We start from the raw sequence: 25,516 nt of genomic DNA on the forward strand, positions 1-25,516 counted from the left end.
CGGAACTCTGACCCCGTTTCCATCCCCTCCACCTGGTAGAGGTGGCCAGCACTTCTGCCCCACCCCCGTGGTTCCCGCCATGCACAGTCATGCTCTGTCAGCACTCCGGAGAACATGAGCAGCCACGGGCAACGAGCAGGTCCGAGGCTGTGGGAGGGAGGAAGTGTGGCCTCGTGCACCTGGCAGCCGGCGGGGGCACCCAGCCCATGCCTGGGGGAGGGGGTGCCGGCAGGAGCCGGGTCTGCATGGAGCATGCAGTGCCAGGCCTGGTGATTCCAAGTGCCAGCAGCCCCCATTTTACAGATAAGGCGGCAGAGCCACAGAAAGGCCTGGGTTCAGGGGAGGAGACAGGGGGAGTGGGGGAAGGAGGCCGCAGGGGAGCCGGGGCCCCCCCAGCAGCAGCAGAGCGCGGAGCAGGGCCAATGAGAGCCGACTTGGGGACCCCCACTCACCCTCGTCACTTGAGGCCTCCTGCTTGACTACCGACAGCGGGGACCGGGTGGGCGGCCGGCCCAGGGGATGGCGCCGGCTCTTCTTGATCTCCATCTTCAATTTGGAAAACGTGGACGGTGCCTGAAACACACAACAGGCTGCAGTGAGGGCCCTGCTACAGACTCCTGGATGGGGCTCGGCGTGCCTGAGGCCTGAGTCTCCTCCTGTGGGGTGACAGTCCCAGCAAATGGCCACGGAGCTCCTCTGTTCTCTAAGTACAGACACCCCACCTACTCTGTGAGAAGAGCCACAGTTCCCTGTGAAACCAGCAGGTAGCCTTCCTGCCCCCTCCTCCCTGCTCCCCTCCCCCGCCACCAGCCCCCCTCTACTCCACCTGCCCCCCTCCTCCCCACCTCCCCCCTCTCCTGCCATCAGCTCCCCTCTGGCCCACCTGATCCCCTCCTCCCCCCATCCACCCCACCTGCCCTCCTCCTCCCTGCCTCCCCCACTCCACCCCACCTGCCACCCTCCTCCCTGCCGCCCCCGCCCCACCCCACCTGCCCCCCTCCTCCCCCTATCCACCCTACCTGACTCCTCCTCCCTGCCTCCCCTGCCCCACCCCACCTGCCCCCTCCTCCCTGCCTCCCCCGCTCCACCCCACCTGCCCCCCCTCCTCCCTGCCTCCCCCGCTCCACCCCACCTGCCCCTCTCCGGCCCGGGCTTTGGTCTCCATGCGACCGGCCCCACTGCTGGCTGCACCATCCTCTGGCCCGTCAGCTCCATGGGGGAGACTGGTTCCTTCCAGGTCGGACCCTTCTGGGCAAAGTGCTCAAAGGCCTGCTGGCAGGACACGTGCTCCTGGTTGAAGGCTGCCTTGCCTGGCCGTGGCACCACGTACAGCATAGGGATGATGGGCCGAGGCTTGGCCTCTAGCTCCTCGCTGGGCACCTCAGGGGGCACGACATTGAGGGGCGCCGGCAGGGGGTTCTCCTCCGTGGCTGCAGGGCCCGGGCCCAGCACCGGGGGCTCCAGTGGGGATGGCAGCCACAGCGCCTCCTCTGAGGGGAAGTGAGCAGGCGGGGGTGGCAGCTGCGGGGGCAGCAGGCCGAAGCTCTTCTTCTTCCGCTCGCTCTTGGCCTTGGTTGGCCGTAGCCTGCCCCTCCCATCCTCTGTGGGGAGAGGAGAGGGCGGTCAGGGAGGAGAACTCGGGCTCAGGTGCTGGTCCCACGCTCCCCAGAAATCCCCCAACCTTGGCTGGGATGGTCGAGGGCTCCTTCTAGCCCAGAGAGGCCACATGAACATGGGTGGGCAAAGAACACAGGCTTCGGGCCACCTCAGATCACCGCAGGGGCACCTGGCCAGGCACCCCAGGCCTTGGTCTCCTCAGCACGCACGCGCAGCAGCAGCACTTGCCTGCCAAGGCCTGTGAGGACCCACCAGGTGTTGCTCTAGGTCCCTTCTGGGGTCATGGCAGGTGGGGAGACGCGTCACCAAACCCAGCCAGGGGAGGCTGCTCTGTCTTCCGGGCTCCTACCTGGGTGGGCCGTGCCAAACGGCACTTCCCCGGGTGAGGGTGGGGGAGAAGCACTTTTTGTGTTCTCGTGTATCCGAATTATGTACATTTCTACTGTTGATGTGGAAACGTTAAGGTTTTGCTTCTGACGAAAGTAAAACCTTGAACAACGCACAAAATCTTAATCAATGAACCCCAACCCGGCGGTCACATGAGCGAACCAGGAGCGTCAGACGGGCCTGCAGGGCCCGACGCCCTTCTGCGTGGAACTCCCCGGGGCCAGCACTGAGGCAATTTCCTGACAGGTGACTCATGTGTTTGATGGCATTTTACTTTGGGGCCAGGACGGATGTGCAGTAAATCAAATAAAACTGGGATGGGCAGCCTGGCTGGCTGAATCACAGCCCCCAGAGGCATGTGGGTCCCAACTCTCCTGGATATGTGGATGTGGGACATGACAGAGGGACATGGGGGACTCTGGCAGCGGGGACTCTGTGGATGGGACTGAGTGAAATGGGAGGTGATCCTAGATGATCCGAGAGGCCTGATGTCCTCACAGGGCCCTCACAAGATGAGGCGGGAGGGTGAGAGTCAGAGAGACTGAAAGAGGCTGTGCTGTGCTTATGAAGGGAGAGGAAGGAACCCAAGCTGAGGGATGCAGGGGCCTCTAGATGCTGGAAAAGGTTTCTGCCCTGGAGTCCCCGGGAGGGCCTGGCCCTGCACACAGCTCCATGTGAGCCCAGCGGGGTTGTGTCGGGCTGTGGGAAGTTCGTGCCAGGACAATCCCTCTGAGGGCCCAGGCACTCAGGGTAAGTTGTGGCACGGCACCTTGGAGCCCTGTCCTCGAGAAAGACCAGCCTGGCCGCACAGCACACAGTGGACCCCAAAACACCGTGAGCCCTGGAGCCCTGGGGCCCTGCCTGCTCCATCTGGAGAAGGGGGACGGGGCTCAGGCCCCCACCTGTGTGTCTCCAGGCCTTAAGGCTCTCGGGACATTCTGGAAGGAGGAACAGTGGTTGATATCCAAGGGATTCTTGGGCTGTGGGGCTTTCAGTGCTAAAACTGGAAGGTCCTAAGCAGATCAGGACGAACTGGTCACTGCTAACATTTCACCACCTCCACCTCCCCCAACAGGCTGGAAAAATAAGGAAAAATCAAGAGAAGAAAATTCATCTCTGCACACTAAACTGTTGACCATGTGGCACTTAACGGGGTCTGGTTTGGAGCACAGCGCCCACATCTCACCACTTGCTATAAAACCCACCACGTGCTGCCCCCAGCTCCACAGTCCGTGACGCCGGGACCAGTGGTAAGCGCTGAGAGCCTCAGCGATGAGGCTCCCAAGGGCTGGGGGTGACACTTAACCCTTGACCCACGCTGACCCCAGGAAGGGTCAAGTGAGAACCCTCCCACAACAGACCCTGCAGCCAGGAGGAAGCCACACTGCCCCACACACTCCCACAAGGGGTCCCCAGCCCCCAGCCTCCCCCAGGGGTGGAGGTGGCCCTGCCCTCCCTGCTCCAGCTCTCCTCCCCACACCCACCCCAGCTCCATCTGCAGGCTTCGGGGACCGCCCACGGTGTCCTTAGCAGGCACATGCCCACCTGTTTTTCAAGAAGGACAGGCGAGCAGCCATAAGGCAAAGGCAGCCCCTGCCACCGCCCTGGCCCCCACCCCTGCTAGTCCTGAGCATTCTGGGGCACTGGGGGCACTGGCCAGGCTCCTCCCTGACCTCTACCCCGGCAGGGGAGCCTGGAACACCCCCAGGTCCTGTCTGGCCTTGCAGGGAGTGCAGTCTTCCCCTCCGCTGGTATACGGGCCCCCCACTGTTATATGACCCCCCCTCCACTGTTATCTGGACCCTCAGCTGTTATCTGGACAGGGGAGGTAAACACTGGACACAGCAGACTGGCTGGTGTGGGAAGAAATACTTTTTCCCCTGCGGATGCCAGAGGGGAGGCACCCCCTCCCTGGAAGGCTGGGAGCGGAGGCATGGAGATGCAGAGGGGAGGGGCTGGAAGCTTCACCACAGGAAGCTGGAGCAGCCCGGGCAGGCTGCAGAGGCCGCACGCCTCACCGCGAGCGCCTGTCAGGAAAGCCACTGTCCGGCGTGTGTAAAAGGCACTTGAGGACTAACAGCTTTGTTCCCCTAAGGAAACCCAATATTCCTTCGTCCATGATATTGCTGCCCAGCCTCACTCAGGGCAGCAGATCTGATCTGTGAGCCCATCCAGGCTCACTGGGGACTGGGACTCAGGCCCCCCCCACCACTGGGCCGGCTTCCCAAGCCTGGGCCACCCAAGTTGGGTTCAACTTCAGGGGCGGGGGCTGGCATGGGATCTGGCCCAGGAGGGCCCCACCTGGGGCATCGACTGTCTCAGAAGACGGGGGAAGATTCCAGGATACAGCCTCATGGCCTCCAGCTGCAGGGCCGCTCAGGGCACACATGAGGAAGTGGGGAAGGAGGCAAGGAGGAAACGCTCATTAGAGTCCCCAGCTGGCACCCCCACCCACCCCTCACACACAACAGGCAGCTCCGCTTACAGGGGACTCCAGCCGGGGCTGTGGGGGCCAGGGACAAAGAGCCGGGCTGTCCTCACACACAACAGGCAGCTCTGTGCACAGGGGACTCCAGCCGGGGCTGTGGGGCCAGGGACACAGAGCCGGGCTGTCCTCACATGAGACCACAGGTGTCTGCTCGGATGGTCCCTGGGGAATCCCTGCCTAAGGGGCTGGCATCCTCCCCCTACCCACGGGGCCTCCTGGGAGCTGAGGGGCAGATGGTGCGACCGCCCCAGGCCCTGGTTCTGCTCGGGAGGCAAGGCTGGGTGGGAGCTGAGGCCACCATCAGCCCCTAGGCCTCCCGGGGGCTGCCCTCTCACCAAGGGCCACACCAAGGGCTCTCTCCCTCCTCCTCCAAGGACAGGGACGGCCCCAAGTCCCGCTTCCCCACAGCCCTCCCTGGTCGGCTGCCTGGTTCTGTCTCCCGGAGGGACCAGGCATGGGAGACAAAGCGGGACATAATTTGAGCCTCGGGTGCCCAGCTGATGGGTGCCACCCCATCCCGTCTGGAGACAGCGGTGAATGACAATGGCGGCAGCCTCAACGCACTCCACGCACAGCCCGCGCCTGCTGGCGCCTTGGATTCTCAAACTCGCAAGAACAAGTTTCCAGCCCTCTCCCCGTCGGCTCCCAGGCTCTGTGAAACAGACACACAGGGGACCCTGTTAGAGGGAGATGCCCAAGGCCAGGAAGGACACCCCGAAAGACGGCGGCACACTCCGCAGCCATTCCTCGGGGCTCTGTCCTTGCCATGGGCCATTCCGTGGGGCTCTGTCCGTGCCATGGGGACCACATTCCACAGGGACCTTGGCACGCCCCTCACCTGCCTGGCCTGAGGGAGGGGAGAGGGGTGAGAGGCTTCAGAACGGAGCAGGGACCATGGTACAGATGGGGCCCAGAATGCGCCCAGGCCCCCGAGGGCAGCCAGCTGAGGCCCTGCTAGCACTCTTTTTGGGGGAGAGGGAAGGTGTCACAGCGGAACCCCCACCATCAGGGCTCACTAGCCTGCCTGGTAGCAAGGCCACTCCTCCCCAGCGCCGGGGTTTCCACCAGAGCCTCCAGCAAACCCCAAGACAGGCCCGAGGCCCAGGCTGCCCTGTGGAGGGGGCAAGAAACCCATTTCCAAGGACACCACTCTGTTCCTGCTCCGAGGCTGCCGAGATCAACCCACCAGCTGCGGCCTGGCTTATGGGGCCCCTCCCTCAAGTTTCGTGCTTGGCTGCCATGCCTGGGCCAACCAGCCCAGGTCTCAGGGGCTCTCTGGCCACCCCCTTCAACACTGCTACCCTCCCGTGCTGAACCCGCAGCTGGGTGCGCCTGATGGTCCCAGAGGCCCGGCTGGAATGTGCTGGGGGGTCCCCAGGCTGAGCTCGCAGCCCCTCACTATGGGCTGGGGCTACCCTCCAGACATGGCAGCCTTTGCTTTCTGTGTCCTAAAACCAGTCACCAGCCACGAGGCCTCTCTGAGAGCAGCACTCCAGGGCGAGGGGAGGGGAAGGGCTGGGGGCTGGCTGCCGCACTCACCGCAGCCTTTCCACCCTCTGGGAGGCAGGACGGCACTGTGCCAGCCCTCCTGGGTCCCCATCCTGGCTCTGCCCCCCAACCCTGTGTGTCCTGCACTTCAGGCCTTCTTTCAGGAGGCGAGGCCTCCCCGCAGGCTCAGGAGAGGTGGACGAGGCCGCCTTCCTGCTTTCTGCTTGGCTGGCTGGTGGGGCTGCTAGTCTCTCCTAGCGCTGGGCAATAGAGCGGCCGCTCTTCCCAGACCTTGAAGCAGCCAGTAAGAATAGGGTAGGGGACACCAGTGGCCACTGGGAAGCAGCCTCTCAATCGCCCCCCAGGCACCTCTCCTCCCGAGGGGCTTCCTCCCCCACACTGATGCCTCCTGGGCCCTGTGAGCAACAGGTTCCAGCCCCTTCCCAGCTTGTTCCATACGAAAACACAAAACCCCACACCCCACTGCCAGGCCCTGAAAGGTGCCTCAGCGTCATAGCTTTTAGGGGGGTGAAACTGGCATTCAAGGAGGACCAGAAACCACTTTAGGAAATCTTTCACGCAGCCCTGTGGCATTCATTTCCTGTCGTGCCCCTGACTGTGAACATGCATTTATGAGACAGTCGAGATAAATCCCTTGTCCAGAGCCTCCCGGTAATGCGGGCTCCCGGGAAAAGGGCTGTGTCCAAGAAAACGCCCACCCCTTCCAGATTGGTCCTTCTCAGAAGGAGTCTCTGTTGTGGAACAGAGATAAGGGTGTCCAGGTCGGGGGGCGGGGGGGTGGACAGCGCCAGTCCTGAGCCCTCCCTGGGCAGAGACCCTGACGTGGCACCAAGGTGGCCCCTAACCCTCCTCGCTGGTCCATGGCCTTTCTGTGGGGGCTGATCCCTTCAGAGACCTGTGGAAGCCACAGGCCTCAGAGATGCACCAGGCCCAGCCTCCTGGCACTGTGACCATTGCATAGGGTGTGTGGACCCCCGGGGATCTCGGGAGGGGGTGAGTTGCCCTGTACATCTTTAAACAGGACGGTGAGTGACCAGGCCAGGGCCTCGCCTAGGCCAGGCAGCTGGACGAGCCATTGGTTTCCACTCCCACCCACGCGGTGTAGGCTTCTCTCCAGCGGGCAAGTTCCACTGTCAGGGGAGGAAAGCCGCCCATCCAGCCAGGACCACGCATGGGGAGGGGAGACCAGAGGAGAACCAGGACCCCCTGGTTCAGGACCTCCCTGAACCTGAGTCTCTCGGAGGCCAAGGCCATGGTGAGGCCCAAGTGAGAGCAGGTAACGCAGGGCTGGGGAGGGTGTGGCTGTCTCGTCAGTGGGCTTGGGAAGATTATTAAATAAGTTAGTCACATTAATGAAAAGACAGCTGGGCACAGTGGCTCATACCTGCAATCCCAGCACTTTGGGAGGCTGAGGCAGAGCCCAGGAGTTCGGGAGCAGCTTGGGCAATATAGCGAGACTCCGTGTCTACTAAAAATTCTGAAAAATGAGCAGAGTTGTGGTGCACATCCACAGTCCCAGCTACTCAGGAAGCTGAGGTGGGAGAACTGCTTGAGCCCAGGAAAGCAAGGCTGCAGTGAGCCGTGACTGCACCACCGTCCTCCAACCTGGGGGACACAGTGAGACTCGGTTTCAAAAAAAAAAAAAAGAAAAGAAGGCTGGGCATAGTGGCTCAGGCCTGTAATCCCAGCACTTTGGGAGGCTGAGGCGGGTGGATCACCCGAGGTCAGGAGTTAGAGACCATTCTGACCAACATGGTGAAACCCTGTCGGTACTAAAAATACAAAAATTAGCAGGGCATGGTGGTGGGCACCTGTAATCCCAGCTACTTGGGAGGCTGATATAGGAGAATCGTTTGAACCTGGGAGGTAGAGGTTGCATGAGCTGAGATCGTGTCACTGCACTCCAGCCTGGGGACAGAGCAAGACTCCATCAGGAAAGGAAAGGAAAGGGAAAAGAAGCCACAGTTCTTTGCTAGTCAGTTGGGTAAACCAAGTCACAGGAGCTGGTGGCCACCCTTCCTCCAGCCAGAGGCTGGCCAGCCCCTGGAGTCTGCTCAAGAGGGAGGAAGACACCTGTGGTACTGGGGATCCTTGTGACCCTTCCCAGGACACCCCACTGAGAACCCAGGCCAGACTCTGACCAGCCAGCTCCACTCTGTAAAAGCCTTCCCAGGACTGGGCCACTTTCCTCGCTGCCCGAACCCACAGGTGGCAGCGGCGGCGGCAGCCTGCCCCATTTCCCCCACCGCGCTGGCCTGGGGAGGATGCGGGTCCTCTCGTCTCTGCCCTCCTGAAGGGCCCATCAAGGCAGTGTCCCAGCTCAGGGTCACAGGGGCAGTTAACCGGTGGGCTTGGGTGGGCCCGGGTCCCAAAACCCAAGCCCGGATCTTTGCCTGCTTGCCTTCCCGTAACTCACCCCTCTCCTGTGAGACCACATACAGCCCTCAGCACCTTCTGACTCGTGAGACGGGCAGTTTCACAAGGCCCAAGCTCAAGGTGGCCCACGCAGCCCCCCACCCCCAGGGACCCCAGCCCAAGCCCAGCCCACTCCCGCCCGCCCGTCCTGTGGGGAGAACGGTCACGGCTCAGCCATCTCCCTGTCCCATACCAGTCCTTCCAGGGACATCCCACAGTCTGCCTTGGAATAGGCCCTGAACTGCGCCCATGCCCCCCTCGCCTGGGGCTTGCAGTCTCCAGCATCAAACAGACTCCTGCTCAGAAGACACGAGGCCTGGCTACCGGAGCCAGCCCAGGAACTCATCCTCTACCAGCGCGACCCACGGTCAGGCGCCCGGCTTGCCTGCTGCAGTCTGCATTATTTCTGAGGGTTTCCCAGACCCCAGAGGCCCTGCAGTGTAGACACAGGCTCTGCAGTATAGACACAGGCCCTGCAGGATGACAACACAAATGGGCACCTGTGTCTGCCCCTGCCCCGCAGGAAGCCCCTCGCCTGCTGCAGAGCTGAGTCCCTGTGCTGTTGAATGGTGCTGCAGTCCCAGCCCCCAGACCTGGGGTGCTGCCTTGTTTGGGAAGGGCGTCACTGCAGACAGAATGAGTTATGATGAGACCCTTGGGGCATGCCGGGCCCAGTGTGGCCGGTGTCCTTAAGAAGCGGGGAATCTGGGCAGACACACTCTGGGAGAACACGGGAACGCAAAGGTGCCGCCTCCAAGCCCAGGACAGGGGCCTGGGATAGGTCCTTCTGGGTCTGCGGAATGGGCCAGCCTGACTGACACCTGGACCGTGACCTTCCCGCTTCCACAGGTGTGAGACTGTACATTTCAGCCATTTCAGCCGCCCCATCTGTGGGCTTTAAACAAACGGAGCACAGCATATGAGAAGCCCTGTGCCACGCGAGGTCGTGTTCAGGAGCCACAGGGTGCAGAGCAGTGACCTCCAGCGCTCATGCCTTCGGGGCAGACGAGGGTGTCAGGAGGCGCTGATTCCCTGTCCCTCTCCACCGACGGAGGTTGGTTAGTTTGCCTGTCCCTGCATCTGCACAGTCCTAGTGCCCCCCAGCAAGGGTCTCTCCAGGAAACGTGCCCTGAGGGCAGCTCTGGGTGGGCAGTTTGCAAACGCTCCACTTCTCTGGATGCGGCCAGGTCCGTCTCCAATGCAGCTGGACTCACGCAGGTCCCAGGCAGCAGTGGGCTGGCCACTGCACCGGCTTCCAGGGCTGGGCACGGTGGGTGTTTCCACGTCTGGTGGTCTGAGGAGCACACAGCAGCGTCTCCTCGGCGCTCCCCAGAGCAGGCTGGGCTCATCGGCCTCAGGGGTCTCCTCCTCTGTGCTCTCTTCCTTGGGGGGCTGAGCCCCTCCTGGTCCTCACGCATTCTTATCTGCTCTTGGTCGGTGACGGGTGGCGAGTATCTTCCCTATCAGCTTGTCTTCTCACTTTCTTAAAGGTTCATCCTTCAATAAACAGCAGTGTATTTGAGGGTCACTGAATCTGTCCATCTTTATCTTTCTGGTTTGTGCTTTTCAATAAAGAGGCACTTAGCCTTGGGTTATGAAGATACTTTCCTGCTTTGTGTTTCCAGTCTGCCAGTTCTCTTTTGACAGAAATGCCTACGCATGTGGCAGGCGGAAGAATGACCCCAAAGGCGTCTGCATCCTTATCCCTGGAGTCTGGGAATCTGTCCCCTCCCGTGGCAGAAGGAACATTCAGGTGGGACTGAGTGAAGGACCCTGACACGGGAGAGCATCTGGGAGACCCAGGGACCCAGGGTCCTCACCAGGTAGGAGGTAGGAGGATAAGAGTCAGAGAGAGACTGGAAGAGGCTGCACTGTGGCTGTGAAGGGGGAGGAAGGGGCCCTGAACCAAGGGATGTGGACACCTCTAGACACTGAGAAAGGCAGGAAACAGGTTCTCCCCTGGAGCCCCAGGAGGAAGCAGCCCTGCCCACGGCTTGATTTTAGCCCAGTGAGGCCTGTGTCAGACTGGTGACCTCCAGAGCTGTGAGAGAAGGAGCGTGTGTTGTTTTACACCACCAAGGTCATGGTCGTTCATTTCAGCGGCCACAGGGCACTCACAGAGGCCGCAGCGTGGACAGGGGGAGGGAGGGGACTGAGGTCTCACACCACATCCACTGCTCTGGGATTCCTATTCCTAGACCCTTTGCCATCTTTGCTTGGGTCCTGCAAGCTCTGTGGCAAGCCCTGCCTTCTGGAAGGGCGGCCCCAGCCTCTTGACAGGCCTTGGGCTTTCATCCGCCTGCATTTACATCAGCAAACCCTGCTGGGATCCCAAATGGGGCTGCACTGAACCTGCAGAGAATGTGGGGGAAGCCGTTAGTTGTCTGCTCAAGAGCTCTCCTAACACCTGGTACAACCTTCTGTTTATTTAGGAATTCCTTCTTATTTCCAAAAAAAGTCTCTAATTTTCTCCATAAAGATCATTTTTTGGTTAGGTTTATTATTTCTGGTTGCTAGCACCGTAAGGGGCATCTTTGGGAGCCATGTTTGCTGTGAGTGGCTCGCAGATGAGGGGTGAGATTGGGTTTCTGTGCCCGTCGCTCATCTCTGGCAGCTCCGCTCGATCCCCAAGTCACCAGGCGGCTCCGCCCGTAGACTCGCCTGCTGCTTCTCAGTAGAGAATCGTCGCTACATGCGAACGGTGCCACGACAGCTGTGCTTTTCCCTTCTACCCACGATGCCTCTTCTGTCCTCGTCTTGCCTCCCTAGGCCGGCAGACCCTCCTGAGGCGTGCGGAACAGACACAGGGCCCATATACCCCACCGGGTAAGCGGCGCGTCAGCGGCAAACTCACCCCGGCCTCTGCCCTTTCCCCCAGGGACGCTCACTTTTCTTGCCTCAGGCCCACAGGCACTGGCCAACTGTGACCCTCAATACCTGCCCCGTGTAAATGGGGAGGGCAGGGGCGTGCCTGCCTCCTGGAGTACCGCGAGTGCCACGACCCCATTATCACAGATCAGATGCCCCACGGCTGCCCCTGGCAGGTGGGAGGGACCTCACATCTGCTGAATGGCACCACAGCTGGGCCTCTTGCCACGTTCCAAGGACAATATTCACCTTGGGCACCAGCACGTCCTGGAGACCTGACGCCTCAGAGGCAGACCAGGTCATGCTGGGCTCACACAGAGGGAAACTCAGGACTAGGACCCTCTGGAGAATGTGGCCCCCATGACCTGGGCCTCAGGCACTACGGCCGGGGGCAGCCCTTGGTGGGAGGCAGGCTGGCCGGCACACCCCACACACCTGCTCCCTGCAGGGCGCCCGGAAAGGGTGGGAGAGGGAAGGGCTCCCAGTGGGGAGCCCTAGCTGGGAACAGCCACTTTGCGCGCACTCCCAAGCAGCTAAAGCTCTAAATTGAGAAGATAAAACCCAGTCACCAGAAACAAAATGCTGTCAACCCTGGAAGAGGAACCTTTACACACTCACAGGTGGGAGTTCCACAGCCAAAAGCTCCCCCTGGAGAAGGGAATGTTTCTGAGGCTGCCTCCCGGCCCCCCGCACCCCGTTCACAACTGCTGGTTCACACTCCTGTGGGAAGGTGGCTACCCCCTGTCTTGCCAGCCCCGGGAGAGTGGGGGGGCCCGAGGGCAGGTGGGAGACCTGCTCACGGGAGCCCCAGCTCACAGTCAGGACCGGCCCTCTGCTCACAAGCGGCCATGGCCGCTGCAGGTGCATTCCAGCATCTGGGCCATATACAGCATCCCGGTCTTTTATTATTATTATTATCTTTGTGATACTGGGTCTTGCTCTGTTGCCCAGGTTGGAGTGCCATGGTGCAAACACGGCTCACTGCAGCCTCAACCTCCCACCTCAGCTTCCCAAGTAGCTGGGACTATAGGTGCAAGCCACCAAGCCTGATTAAATTTTATCATAAGTAGAGACACGGTCTCAAACTCCCGGACTTAAGTGATCCTCCCACCTTGGCCTCCCAAAGGGCTAGGATTACAGGTGGGAGCCACTGTGCCTGGCGTCTTGTTGACTGCTCTTCTCAATTCTGGGGAAGGAGGCACTTTTCTTACGGCCTCCACCTCACAATGTCTATTTTCACGAAATGCCCCACCCTGGCAAGAAAGCTGCTGAACTGGATTCTTACAAAGCGGGGACTCTGGCTGTAGCAGGCACTGGTCCCTTCTAGGAGATGCCCACGGGGGTGGGAAAGCAGCGGTGCCAGGCCTGGCCCGGCAGGGACTGACCTTCTGCGTCCTCAGCCTCCCGGCCGTGTGGCAGTGGCTGCGGCTCCTCCTCCTCCTCCTCGGGGTCAGCCTCTGGCCCAGCCTCCTCCTTCACGCTGCCCCCAGCCTCCTCCAGGAGCGCCGCCCCAGCCGTACCCTCCCCGGGGAATTTGGGGTCTTCGGGCTTCGGCTTCTTGGGCTGGCTCCGTTTCCGGTGAGACCTGGAGAGGGAGGTTTATCAGGCAGGAGGGGAGACCAGGGAGGGAAGAGCCGCAGGTCTGTGCACTCTGTCCGGCAGCACGCAGCCCCCGCCCACCCCCAGAAAAGTGCTCCATGAGCAGGGTCCTCCTGGCTGGAGGCCGGGGGTAAAGGGAACCCTGGGTGGGGTTCTGCTCTTGCAGGGCAGGAGCTGTGTTGGGAGGAGAGACCAAAGGGAGACGGGGCAATGGACACGGTGGGAACGGTGTCAAGCGGGGGACGCTGATGACAGCTGGAGATGGGAAGCCGACTGACACCAGGTGGGGATGACGGGCGGGACGCGGCGGCAGGAGCCGCGTGTGCCACGGGACAGAGACACAGGGAGTGTGAGCTTCGAGGGAAACAGCAGCTCATGGAAAATGCCTAGACGACAAACGGAATGAAAAAGACACTTACGACAGCCCCGGCCTTTTGGTCTGCTCTTTCTTCCTTTCTAGACTTGGTTTCCTCTCCTCCTCAGTCTTTTTCCAGTGTCTGTTTTCTTTCAGACTAATTTGTCTAGAATGTAAATTTCACGGGTTTTTTCTCTAGGACTTCTGCTCAATTCCCCAGGACGCCTGGTCCTGGGCACCTGGCTCTGTCCCCGACTCCCTGGGTTCTCTCTCTGCAGCCCGTGAGGCGCATGGGAGCCCCAGCTCACACTCCGCTGCTCTGACCTGTGCCCACACCCCAGGGCCTGCCAGGGCCTCCTCTGCGCCGAGCCCAGGATCTGTTCACAGGGCAGGCGTGGGCCAAGAGGAGGTGCATCCTGTATGCCCAGCCTGGACACTCACAATCCCGGGGTACATCGGGGAGGTCCCGGTCCCTGCACACCAGCCCCAAGTAAGGGATTCAGCCTGAGGTTTACAGGCTTGGCTGAGCTAGGACTTCTTAGAAATGGGGGAGGGGGGGCGCTGAAAAAGGGAGGAAAAGTGACAGCCAGGTGAACGTGCAGCTGAGTGGCCAGGGCCTCACACCAGGTTCCCCCGGGGACCTCCAGGGTCTTTCCAGGAGGGAAGCAAAAGCTTTTTGGAGACGCGGAGGGGGTGGCTCCCTGGGGGCTCAGGCAGAGGCCGGGAGCGCAGACAAACCTAGGCCTGGCTGGTCACTAGTGCCTCCCCTGGGCGTGTGATATCTGCACCTCCTTCAGGCCCACCCCCTGCAGCTGCCCTAAGCCTCGGACTGGCCAGGGGCCTCACTAGGCCATGAGCTCGAGGCCGCACAGCCAGGCTCCCCAGTGGCCTCTCTCTCCTTCCCCAGTTGAGATCCAGCCACGTCAAGCCCACCAGCAGCCAGGCAGAGCTGGGAGTGCCAGTGTTTCCGGGACAATCGCCAATGCCGGCTGCGGCTTCCGGGTGCTTCCCGTGTCCCCTGTCCCTGTGGGCTCAGACTCGGACACCTCAATCTCACGGGGGTCCCTGTGGCAGCTGCCCCTCCAAGGACCAAGTGGTCACTACGGTGGGGCAGGCTCATCTGACGGGGGGGGGGTGGGCCCACTGGCGGGGCTTCTGTCACCAGGACCTCCTCACCTCTGCCTGAGCCAGGCTGTCACATGGGCCAGCAGCAGCCCATGCTCCCTGAGGACACTTGGACCTGACCCCTGCCCACCACTGCTCCCAGCCACTCTGCCTGCCCTGTGTTCCATGCTGGCTTCTGGGGCACCTTCTCCAGGAAGCCTTCCTAGAACACTAGTCACTGCAGGCCCTCCTTGCTCCTCAGCTGCCTAACTCGCTAGAATCAGTGCTCCCCGATGTCTGCAGCATGGCCCACCACAATGACTCAAGGCAGGAAGCGGGTGGACCAGAGGCATGGCATCACACAGCATGGTGCACACAAGGTCGCTGCGGGGCAGCCTGGCGGCGGTGGGAGGCAGGCAGGGGCGGGCGTGGGGCCAGAGTCACTAACACAGGGAGCAGGAGGTGGGTGGGGGACACGGGAGCGGCCTCCACCCTCCAGAGAACGTTCTCCACAACAGCAGCCCAAGGACGGCTCCGGGCAGGCAGCCTCAGGCTCCACTCGGGGGCTGGAGAAATGCAGGTGCCTGCCCCACGTGGAGACAGCAGGCTCAGGAGGAGGAAGCTTCAGACCGGCGCTGGGGTGCAACTGGCTCTTGTCACCACTGTCACCCCAAGGTGGGCTGCCCTCCTGGTCTGGGAATGCCCCAGGGCTGTAGAGCCGGGATCCCACAGTGGACCCACCCTAGTCCCAGACAACACCAGCAGAAGGGCGCCCTCCCATGCCACTCACCTGGCCTCGGCTGCCCCCAGCTCCACAGCTCCTTCTCCCACCCACTGCAGTCCCTCCCTCCACCCCCACCCTGAAAACCCACCCTAGAGGTCGCTTCTGACTATGGCCCTCCCCTGCTACAGCCTTCCAGGGGCACCCCACAGCCTTCAAGCCTTACTGTGTCTGCCACAGAGGGCCCTAGGACCATCCTGGTGTCCAACCAGAGCTCTGGGGCCTCATCCTTGCAGCCCAGCCCTTTCCTACCTGCAGCAGTGCCAGGCTGAGACCCCTGGCTCCCACACTACACGGAACTGGGTAGGGCTTGATGCACAGACACAGCGGGGGGGGGGGGCACAGACACAGCAAGGGGAGCACAGACACAGCAAGGGGGGCACAGACACAGCAAGGGGGGCACAGACACAGCAAGGGGGCCACAGCCCATGAGAGAGGGGCAACCATCACTTAGGATATCTGTGGGGTCCTAAGAGCATGCCTCTTCCTGACCCTGATGCCTTCATCCCCCTTGTTCCTGGGTCTGGCTCCCGGCACAGGTGCTGAAGGTGTGGCCATCCTTGCTCGCCTCCATGACTGTCCCCTTCTCTCCCTGCACCTGCCACCGTCTTCCACTGCAGCCAAATTCCACGTTTACACTTTTATGCCCCATAAACAATGTGCATCCATGAGCCACAGAGCAACTCGGGCCGCATTCCCTGCCCCCACCCTGGGGTCTGGGACTGGCCTCCTGCTTTGGACGCCTAGCTTCCTTGGTATCTCTGAGCTCCCTGCCACTGCTCTTAAACTCCTGTTGTGGTCTCCTATGCAGGGTGTCCCCTTCTCTCCATGACACCCCTGGGGGTCTTGGTTCCTTCTCCCATGATCTTGAGACTCCCCTTGACTCTCCTGGGTTAGATCTTGTTTCTGCAATCCCATGGCTTTCTCGGTTTACATTCTTTTTAAGCTGGAGCACATCCTGCAGCAGCTTCCTGAGAAAGGAGGTGGAATACGAGACTCTGTGCGTCTAAAAAGATCCTTATTCCCCTTACACATTTCTTGACAATTTGGCTAGGTAAAAGATTTGGGGAGAATTATTCCTCTTCTGACTTTTGAAGGCCTTTTTCCTTTGTCTTTTAGCTGTGGCATTAAGACTGTAAATCCAATGCTAATACGATCTCCTGTTCTTTTTTTTTTTTTGTAGAGACATCATCTTGCTATGTTGCCCAGGCTGACCTTGAACTCTTGGCCTCAAGTGATCCTCCTGCCTTGGCCTCCCACAGTGCTGGGATCACAGGCATGAGCTACCATGCCCAGCCCCAGTCTGGTGAGCTGTTTATGTGATCTGTTCGCTCTGGAAGCGTTCAGGGCCTTTGTTTAATCCAGGAGTTGTGAAATTTCACAGCCGATGCGTTGTGGTTTGGGTAATGTCCATTCTTGGGTGGACTTTTTACCCTGGAAATGCAAAGTCTTTGGATCCGGGGACACTTTTCTTTTCTCTTTTTCTGAAACTCCTATCAGGGGCTAGATTTCCTGGACTATACCTCTGACTTCCTGATCCTTCCTATCTTCCAGCTCAGTCAGTGCTGTGGGAGGGGCTTCTTCAAGGGCCTCCCTGTCAGTCAGTGCTGTGGGAGGGGCTTCTTCAAGGGCCTCCCAATCCACTGTGGGCTTGTCTCTTCTCTAGATGGTAACATCCGAGAGCCACTCGTTCCTGCAATGTTTCTTCTTCACAGCAATGGCTCTTCTTCCATGATGCAAAGTCCCAGCCCGCTCCAGGGCCCTGCACTCACTGCATCCTCTTTCCTCGGAGCTCTGCCCTTCTTTGCTGTGCAGGCCCTGCCTTTGCCATGGGAGCACGGCCTCCAATGTGTCAGGCCCCCTGGCCATTGATCCCTCTGTGCACGGTGCCAAGCCGTGAGATGGGCCTGGTGAAGGCAGTGGCAGGGGCTGCTGAGGGCAGGAGCCTGTGACTTTAGGAGAGCCCCAGTATCAGCATATGTGGCTTTGCTCCACTGGGCCCCTTTGTTCTCTGGCAGAGGACCCCCACCCCTCTATTGTCTCTCCTGGCCTTGGGGGTGGGGGGGATGTGAGGCTGGCAGCTGGGCCCCACTGCCCACTCCAGGAAGGCACCTCCCTTCTGCCCGGAGCCACCCACTGTCTTCTGCTGGTTGCCCCCACATCCCCCAGCACCCCCAGGGGCTGCCCATGTCTGCCCGCTGTGTCTTTCTGCGGCCCCGTGGTAAGTTCCCCCTGCAGCCCCCCAGGAGCTGCCCACGTCTACCCACTGTGTCTTTCTGCCGCCCCGTGGTGCAGCCCAGCTGCTCCCTGCTGGCTGTCCTCCCGGTCGCCGGCCCATGGGGTCTCCTGCCCACCCTTCCCTGCTTTTCAAAGCCTGGAGACGTGCTCAGCTGCCACTGCCCCCTCTCCCGTTCTCTGCACTTCACTCTCTTGCGTTCCAGTTGCGTTTCAGGAGAGAGTGGAGATAAATAGGCACTTAGCCTGCCAGGCTTAACTGGACGCCCCGGGCTCATTCCTATGAGCCAAATGTCGGGACACAGTCCAGACAACTGCACTATATTTCCAAGGTGGAAGCAGGTGTCCTTTGCAGCTTGTATGGCAGGAGGCGGGGTGGACGGCCTCTGGCCCTGTCACCCAGTAACATGGGGCACCTGCAGCACCCAGAGTGGGACGGTCAGCTCTCAGTGCCACGCTGGCTCAGGGCTTCTCACAGGGCGGGGAGGATTGGGAGGCTGGCCCCAGGCTGAGCCCTCAGAGCCGCCCACCCCCAACCCAAAGTGGCCCAGTGCTCCCTGCCCCCAAGACTAGACCCTGTGCTGAGGAATTTCACCTTTGAGGAAATGAAGGGCAGCTCTAGGAAAGAGACAGGAGACAGCGAGTGAGTCCCTGAAGCTGCACACTCCCTGCAGGGGCTGGCAGGTCCCTGTGCTCGTGAGGTTCTGTCCCTGAGGGCTGAGGTCCCTGTTGGTGGGGAGGGCTCAGGAATGCAGCTGGGGTGCGGCAGCCCTGACAGGAGTCGGGGCCAGAGGTGTGGTGGTGTCCTGCACTGGCGCAGGGGCGACAGGCCAAGGCAGAGCCGGAGGGGACAGGCAGCACGGAGCTTGGAGGGGTAGGGGAGATGAGGCCTGGGCCCAGCCAGGCTCACAGAGCAGCAGTGGGCCAGGGAGGCTGTGGTGAGGCGGGTGCACAGATGTCCTGCAGGGAGCGCGTACCTGCTGGAGCACGTGCACATGGCGCTTCTCACGTGGAAAGAGTTTGCATGGAGGAGCGCCGCGTGGGTGCCAGAGAGCACTGTGAGGGCTCCGGCTCAGGCGGGGCACCAGAACGCACAGCGCCACCGGGAGTGGGGAGGCTGAGGGCACCCGCCAGGAGCCAGGCTGCAGTTTTAGGCGACCCATCCATCAGGGGGAAGAATACAAACAGCCCCCAACGCTTGCCCAACGAGATTTAGTTCCAGAAGAGACCCATGTAAGGTGTCGAGCGGGGAGTAGACTGTGTCCTCTGAGCTCAGGCAGCTGTGCCGAACCATCCACACCCACGGGGCACCTGGTAAACACATGGGGGCCGTCCCACAGCCACGCCGAGGGCAGGGAAGGCTGGACTGCACTCGTGCGAGGGCACGGCGCCCACCCTGACGCCATTCCTTGGTCTAGGGCAGGGGTTCCCACCCGGGGGACTGGGCGATGTCTGGGGACATCTGTGGTTGTCACGACTTGGGGAGCTCCTGGCATGGAGTGGGTGGAGGCCAGGGATACTGCTCATTACCCTGCAGGGCCCAGGATGCTCCCCCAACCAGAGAAGGATCCAGCCTGTGTCCACAAGCCCCTTGTCTGGGAGATAGACCCAGTCCACTGTGTCTCCCGATCCAGCCTGAGCCACAGATGCTCAGACAGGGCTGCCCTGGCCCCAAGATATGCCCTCAGGGAGGGAGCCTGGCTCAGGGGAAAAGGCAGGCCACGTGGAGAGGGCACTGCTCAGGGGGAACCGACCACCACCGCGGTGGAGGGAGGGGCAGCTTGGGCTTTGAAACGTGAGTCACCCATCTGCCTCTCCAGAGAAAAGCACCCCCATGACTTAAAAAAAAAAAAAAAAAAAAGTGAATCAGCCTTGTTTTACATACTGAAGGCTTTAAAGAAAATTATATCCTTGGGAAGCTGATTTCATTTGTTATTCAGGCTCGCTGCTGAGTGAAGGCAGCCCCCAGGATGGCGGCATGGGAGACGGCGGGAGGGGGGCTCCTGGGAGGAGCAGGTCGTGACTAGAAGCGAGGGGGCAGCCGGGGCAGGGAGGCCAGGCCGCGCAAGGGCTGGTTCTGGGGGGTCCACTTCCTGCGTGCAAAGAAGGTTCCGAGCAGCGGTGAGTGCAGCGGCTTCCACATCTCCTCCTGGCAGGCAATTTAGACGGCCTCTAGTCCCATTCCACTCCTGGAACGTGGCGCCAGTTTATTGGCAATCCGCTCTGTTGACCAATTAGCCTGAGCCACAATCAATTAACCATTATGCAAATAGCACGTCTGGCTGGGCCTGGGCGCTGGGGTGCACGAGCTCTGTGCTGCGGGGGCCGCCTGGAGTAGCCTCACCAGGAGGCAGCTCTTCATGAGGAGCACGCAGGAGGCAGGAAATCAAAAGGACAGATAACAAGAGCAGAAGAGACAGATTCACCTTGGCAGGGCTGTCAGGAGGGGCTGTGAAAACACTCGGGGCGGAGGGAACATTCTCCGAGAGAGGCTGTGAGGTGGGGAAGACAGAGGAGGCCGGGACAGACGCCCAGACCGCCCAGGAGTCCCAGACTCACAGACAGATGGACGTGTTGAAAAAGAAGGCGCCCAGTTAGAGGAGAAGGTTCTGGACCAGAAGTGACTTTTCAGAAACCAGTTCCAAGGCCTGTTTCTGCAGAGCGTGGTGGGGGGCCAAGGCTGAGCCACCCCCAACCTTGGTGCTCAGTAGCTGGGTCTCGTGTGGGCACCATCCATCCCCAGCTGGGACAAGATCAAGGCAGCAGTGACTGGATGGCTGCAGAGGGAAGGCCACTGCTCAAAGGGAAGGGGGAGGCTGCCCCCACGCCAGGGCCACCACTATTGGCTCAAAGACCAGACCTGCCAGCAGCCTGTCTGGGTATGACCCACAAGCTAGGAACAGTGTTTACATGTTTTTTTGTTTGTTTGTTTTTTTCCTGGAGAGACAAGGTCTTGCTCTGTCATTCAGGCTGGAGTGCAGTGGTACGATCTCGGCTCACTGCAGCCTTGACCTCCTGGGCTTAAGTGATCTTCCTGCCTCAGCCTCCTGAGTAGCTGGGACCACAGGAGCACACCACCACACCCAGCTAATTTTTAAATGTTTTGTAGAGATGGTGTCTCAATATGTTGCCCAGGCTGGTCTCAAACCCCTGGACTCAAGCAATCCTCCTTCCTTGGCCTCCAAAGTGCAGAGATTACAGGTGTGAGCGACTGTGCCTGGCCAATGTTCACATTTTTAAGTGGCTCAAAACAGAAAAAGTATCATATTTGGTAGCATGTGAAAATCATGAGATCCGGATTTGAGGATCTGTAAACAAAGCTTCACGGACACAGCCACGCGCATTTCTTCACTGTCTATCATCTGCAGGGGTCTTGAGTTGCCATGTGGAGTCGAGTCGTCAAGACACAGAAGGTCTGGCCTGCAAAGTCTCCAAGTCACAAATGTTTGCTCTCTGGCCCTTACCAGGAGAAATCGGCTGAGCCCACTCTGTGCTGTCCCTCCCGGCTCCAGCTCGTGCTCAGGGGCTCCCTGAATGTTCCTTGGGCACCAAACAGGAGTGAGATCTGTCGACAACTGTGCCGAGGGCAGCTCAGAGCCCTGGAAGCCTGGACACTTCCCAGAGGAGGGGCTGGGGAGGCTGGCACTCGCCTTCATTCTGGGCATGAAGTGGATCTCCTCCTTGGCCGGGACCTGCCTCCGTGTCCCCACGGCCTCTTGCGGTTGGAAGTCAAGAGGCTGCAGATGCTTTGCCCTCTCCTCCACGTGGATGCCAGATACCTGACTGGGAGGGTCTGTGTGGCAGTGGGGACCCCAATGCGCAGGGAGGGGTCCTGAGTGGGAGGAGGGCATCCAGGGTCATGCCAGGGGCCGGCCTTCTGCAATCCTCTCCATGATCTCAAATCCAAGCAGCCCCACCTGATGCCCTGTGAGTCCTTGCAGGGCACCCGCCTGCTCTCAGCGCCTGGGAGGGGCCCGAGTAGCCGGACAGCAGAAATGCGATGAGTGAGAGGGACATGGAGCCATGTGGCTGGTGACTCTGCCAAGGCAATGGCACGGGGCCTGGGGCCACCCAGGGTCAGCCTCCTGGCGGGGACATGACAGGGAGTACGGGGAGCCCACGGGTGTGAACGGCACAGATACTGCCCGCCAGAGCAGGGCCCACCCACCCAGCAAGGCGAGGCCTTGAGAGAACACTGCCTCAGACTCGAGGAGAAACAGAACAGGAGGAGGAGGATGAAGAGGAGGCGGGGTGGGAACAGGAAGAAAGGGAGGAGTGGGACACAGCCCGGAGCCTCTGCCAGTGGGAAGGGGCCTGGGCCACCCTCCATCACGCTGGGCCAGCCACGCGGCAACTCACCTGCGGAGGAGCTTGGCCTTCAGCGAGGCCCGGGACGCACTCCAGGAGCTCAGCTCAGGGCTGGTGAGCGCCGTGGGCCGCGTGTGGTCCAGCACCGTGAGGTCCTTGCCCTGCTTCCACAGCTCGTAGCGCTCGGGCTGCAGGATGCGCACGAACACGTCCATGGAGATCTTGACCATGTCCTTCCGGCACGTGCACTGTGGCAGGAGACAGGCGCCTGAGCCCTCGCACCGCACCCGGACAGCTGGCTCCACACACCCCACCCCAGAGCAGGTAGGGCCCACAGCCCGGGCCTCCCACACCCCATCCCACCGCTGAGCTTTCCACTTGCTTCTAGAACATTTTTCTTTTCGAGACAGGGTCTCACTCTGTCGCCCGGGCTGGAGTGCAGTGGTGCAATCATGGCTCACTGCAGCCTCAACCTCTTAGGCTCAAGCGATCTCCCGCCTCAGCCTCCCAAGTAGCTGGGACTACAGGCACCAACCACCACGTCTGGCTAATTCTTAAGAGAATTTTTAGAGATAGGGTCTCGCTATGTTGCTCAGGCTAGTCTTGAACTTCTGGGTTCAAGTGATCCTCTTGCCTCAGCCTCCCAAAGTCCTGGGATTACAGGTGTGCACCACCACTCCTGTTCTGTTTCTAGAACTTCTATCACAAGTCAGGAAATGGCATCCCCCAGTTGTGAGTCCCTGGTTTGCCTCCATGGAGTTAGAACAGCCACTGAGCAAACACCCAAGAGAAATGGGGGCTGGGCGCGGCTCGATGAGGGGCCTGAGGTTCAGGACTGGGCACTGTCCCACGCACAGCTGTCCGGAGACCAGCGAGGCTGAGGTTCAGATGCCTCCTGTTGGTTCAGGCAAAAATCTCCCTCCCGTCAGACGCGGGTGCCCCCAGATAGGTAAAAATGGATACGGAGTATTTTATAACAGCAATCGTTCCAAGAGGGCTGGGAAGAAGGGAGACAAGGGCAGTCCCCAAAGAGCCGAGAGAACCAACAGGAATCCCGGAATGTGACAACGGCCCCTCCTCAGGAGGCCTCACGAGGTGGCCCACAGGCTCCCGCGCACCTCACCTGACTGCCTCCAGCTTGCAGGGCTGGAGGGACACCAATGTTAACGAAGAAGACGCTGAGGGTCTGGGAGGCTCAGGGACTCAGCAGCTAAGAAAGGACATTAACGTGCCACGTGCTGCGGCCGGCTTGCCTGGGGTCTTGGGGGAATTGAGCAAACACCCAATAGGATGGCCCCTTGTGTTTGGGAACCTCAAGCAGGTGGCAAGGATGAGCTGAAGTCCCCTCCAGCTGCCTCCCAGGCAGACCTGCCACCCTCACGCCCTCAGTCCTTCCCAGGTCACTGTTCTTGGTGGCTCTGCCGCTGCGTCACTTTGGTCACACTGGGCACTGTGAAGGATGTTCTGCAGGTGACCTGGTGACGCTCAACATTTCAGGGACTTGGGGCCAGAGAAGCCAGGCCCCAGGGGGCATGAACCCAGATGCCCAAGCAGCGATGACCACCATGGCAATCAGATCCCAGGAGGTGGCCAGGAAGCTCTGGTCTGTCACTTACCTACTGGGACGAGGCTGAGATGGGGCTGGAAAAACCCCAACCTCAAGAGGAAGGGGGAAAGGGCAGGGCTGGCCAACTGTCACACAGGCCCAAACGCTAAGTGTTTTCAGCTTCGAGAAACTCTGCACCGTGCCTCAAAAGCATCACGGACGATGGGCAAATGCACATGCGTGGCTGTGTGTCAATAAAACTTTACTGATAAACAGAGGCCAGGGCCAGAGTTGACCCGCGGGCAGCAGTTTGGAAATTCCTGGTCTAGACTCTAGGGGACAAAGTAGCCCCTGGGAGTCTCCACAGGCATGGGGGAGGGCCATGCGGAAGCTCGGGGTGTGGGGTGCAGAGGCACAGGCCCCCCCTCTGAAGGGGGCACAGACCTCATCTCCTGCTGGGGAGAGGCAGGCCCAGGGACCACGTGCCAGACACAGGCTGCCCCTACCTCTGCCAACCCTCATCTCAGCCTCAGAAGCCCACAGGGAACTTTCTGCCTCTCCATCAAACAGGCACAGGAGAAGCCCATTTCCAAAAATCGTGAGACACTCTTCTGTTTCAAGTACCTGTCTTGCTGTCACCACCCGTGCTCAATGGGATGAAGGAAACGGGAAGGGAAAGACTTAATTCAACGTGACTATTCCCTTGCCCTGACAAACCTTTCCAGGTGGCCCGCACTTTGCTTGGAGACACTGACATATTTACGACCCCAAATCTGACGCGGTTGGGGACAGCGGAAACCTTCCTGTGGAATTTCCTGCAGCTCGTGCCTCCCCCCACCTTACCCCGTCCCAGGGGGACCATGGAACCTTCTGCTGGATCCAGGAGCAGGGGCTTGGGAACAGTTAGAGCCCTGCCATGCTGAGCAGGAGGGAATATTTATGGCCCAGCAATTCCCAGCAAACTCAATTCATTTAATGAAAGATAGCGTGGGAGAGAAAGGCTGGTGGTGTCATTTGGCCGTGGAGTGGCAGGAGCACAGATGGTGCCTGCGTTTCAGACTCCTGGCCAGGCCGACTGCCCCGGCATCCCCATCCACAGCAGCTTAGGGGATTTGTATTGAGCAGCTTTGCAATTGCTTTTCCTTAAGTAATTAAAAAAAGCACCTGTGTGCACCCGTGAATGGGGAGAAGCAGACACGCTCCATGGAGCGCACTGCCGCGGCCTGGAGCCTGGCCTGAGCCCCCTTGCCCGGCTGGGGGCTGGCCCAGCTCCAGATGCATCCCCTGCTCCGGGGGCTGATGCCACTGCCAGGACAAAGCTACTGGTGCCAGCCTGCCCACGGCTGGACTGGAAGGAGGTGGCGGCTGGGAGCATTCCTGCAAGTCTCCATGTGGCTCTGCAGGGAGCTGGGGAGCCAGGACACCCAAGAAGCAAACAGCAGGAAGGAGGCCAAGCCGGTGGGTCACAGGGAGGGAAGCACAGCCTCGTGGATCAAGGACACAGAGCAGTCACTTCTTAGTGCTGGGCAGCTCAGCAAGGCCGCAGTGTGGGAGAGAAACCCGCTAGGGCTGGTGAGGAGACCCAGCTCCCCTTAGCAGCAGCCTCCTGTTGAACATGCCCAGCCCCCACTGCGAGCCACCAACTCCGGCCTCTTGTGATGGGCTGCGTGCCTGTGGGAGCCACGTGCCCATGAAAAGGGTGAGCCAGGCACGTGAAGACTTCTGTGGGCTGTTCTACTGTGGCTGGGAAGGGTTCAGAGCAGGCCAGAGGGAGCCTCACCACAGAGTCCTGGGGCAGGGCAGACCTCGCTGTCTATTTTCATTAGCGAGGCCCCTGACTGCTCTCACCACAGCCCTGTCTAGCTCCCCACTCTCTGGGACACACGTGTCTGTGAGGCTGTGCAGGAGTGACTGGAGGGGACGGGCCCTGCCCGCTCCAATTCCTGCTCCCTGACTTGGTGGTCCTCTGTCAGCACTCGCGACAGATAAGGCAGGCGCCATCCGGGGGAATCTGGCTGTGTCATTAGTTTCTGATGGAGAAATCAGGCACAAACAGGGCAAGAGGAGGTCTGTGCGGCCCCCAAAGGCCTAAGCACACCCCAGGGCCCTGTGTCCCATTGTGTGGCGTGATACACGCAGCCACTAGAACCGTGTGCATGGGAGAGGCCGCCCTGAGAGCTGCTGGGGAAGCTGGGCGCGTCTGGCCAAGGCAGGGTGGCAGTGCCCCCTCAGTGCTGAGCAGCCTCTGGGTACAGGTGGAGGTCCGAGACCAGGAGGTGGGGACTCAGGTAAGGAATGCGGAGC

At 60.5% G+C, this 25,516-nt stretch overlaps 1 protein-coding gene across 1 annotated transcript in view; it reads right to left on the bottom strand.

Moving 5' to 3' along the window:
- KDM4B (lysine demethylase 4B) overlaps window positions 1-25,516 on the bottom strand; it is a 177,050-nt gene that overhangs the window by 13,982 nt on the left and 137,552 nt on the right. Inside the window, 6 exon segments of the mRNA XM_030796980.1 lie at window positions 453-573; window positions 1,133-1,206; window positions 1,209-1,601; window positions 12,670-12,869; window positions 13,303-13,404; window positions 21,718-21,914. Coding sequence (XP_030652840.1) covers window positions 453-573; window positions 1,133-1,206; window positions 1,209-1,601; window positions 12,670-12,869; window positions 13,303-13,404; window positions 21,718-21,914 — 1,087 coding nt within the window.

This window comes from Nomascus leucogenys, chromosome 17, assembly GCF_006542625.1.
Source record: "Nomascus leucogenys isolate Asia chromosome 17, Asia_NLE_v1, whole genome shotgun sequence".
NCBI lineage: Eukaryota > Metazoa > Chordata > Mammalia > Primates > Hylobatidae > Nomascus > Nomascus leucogenys.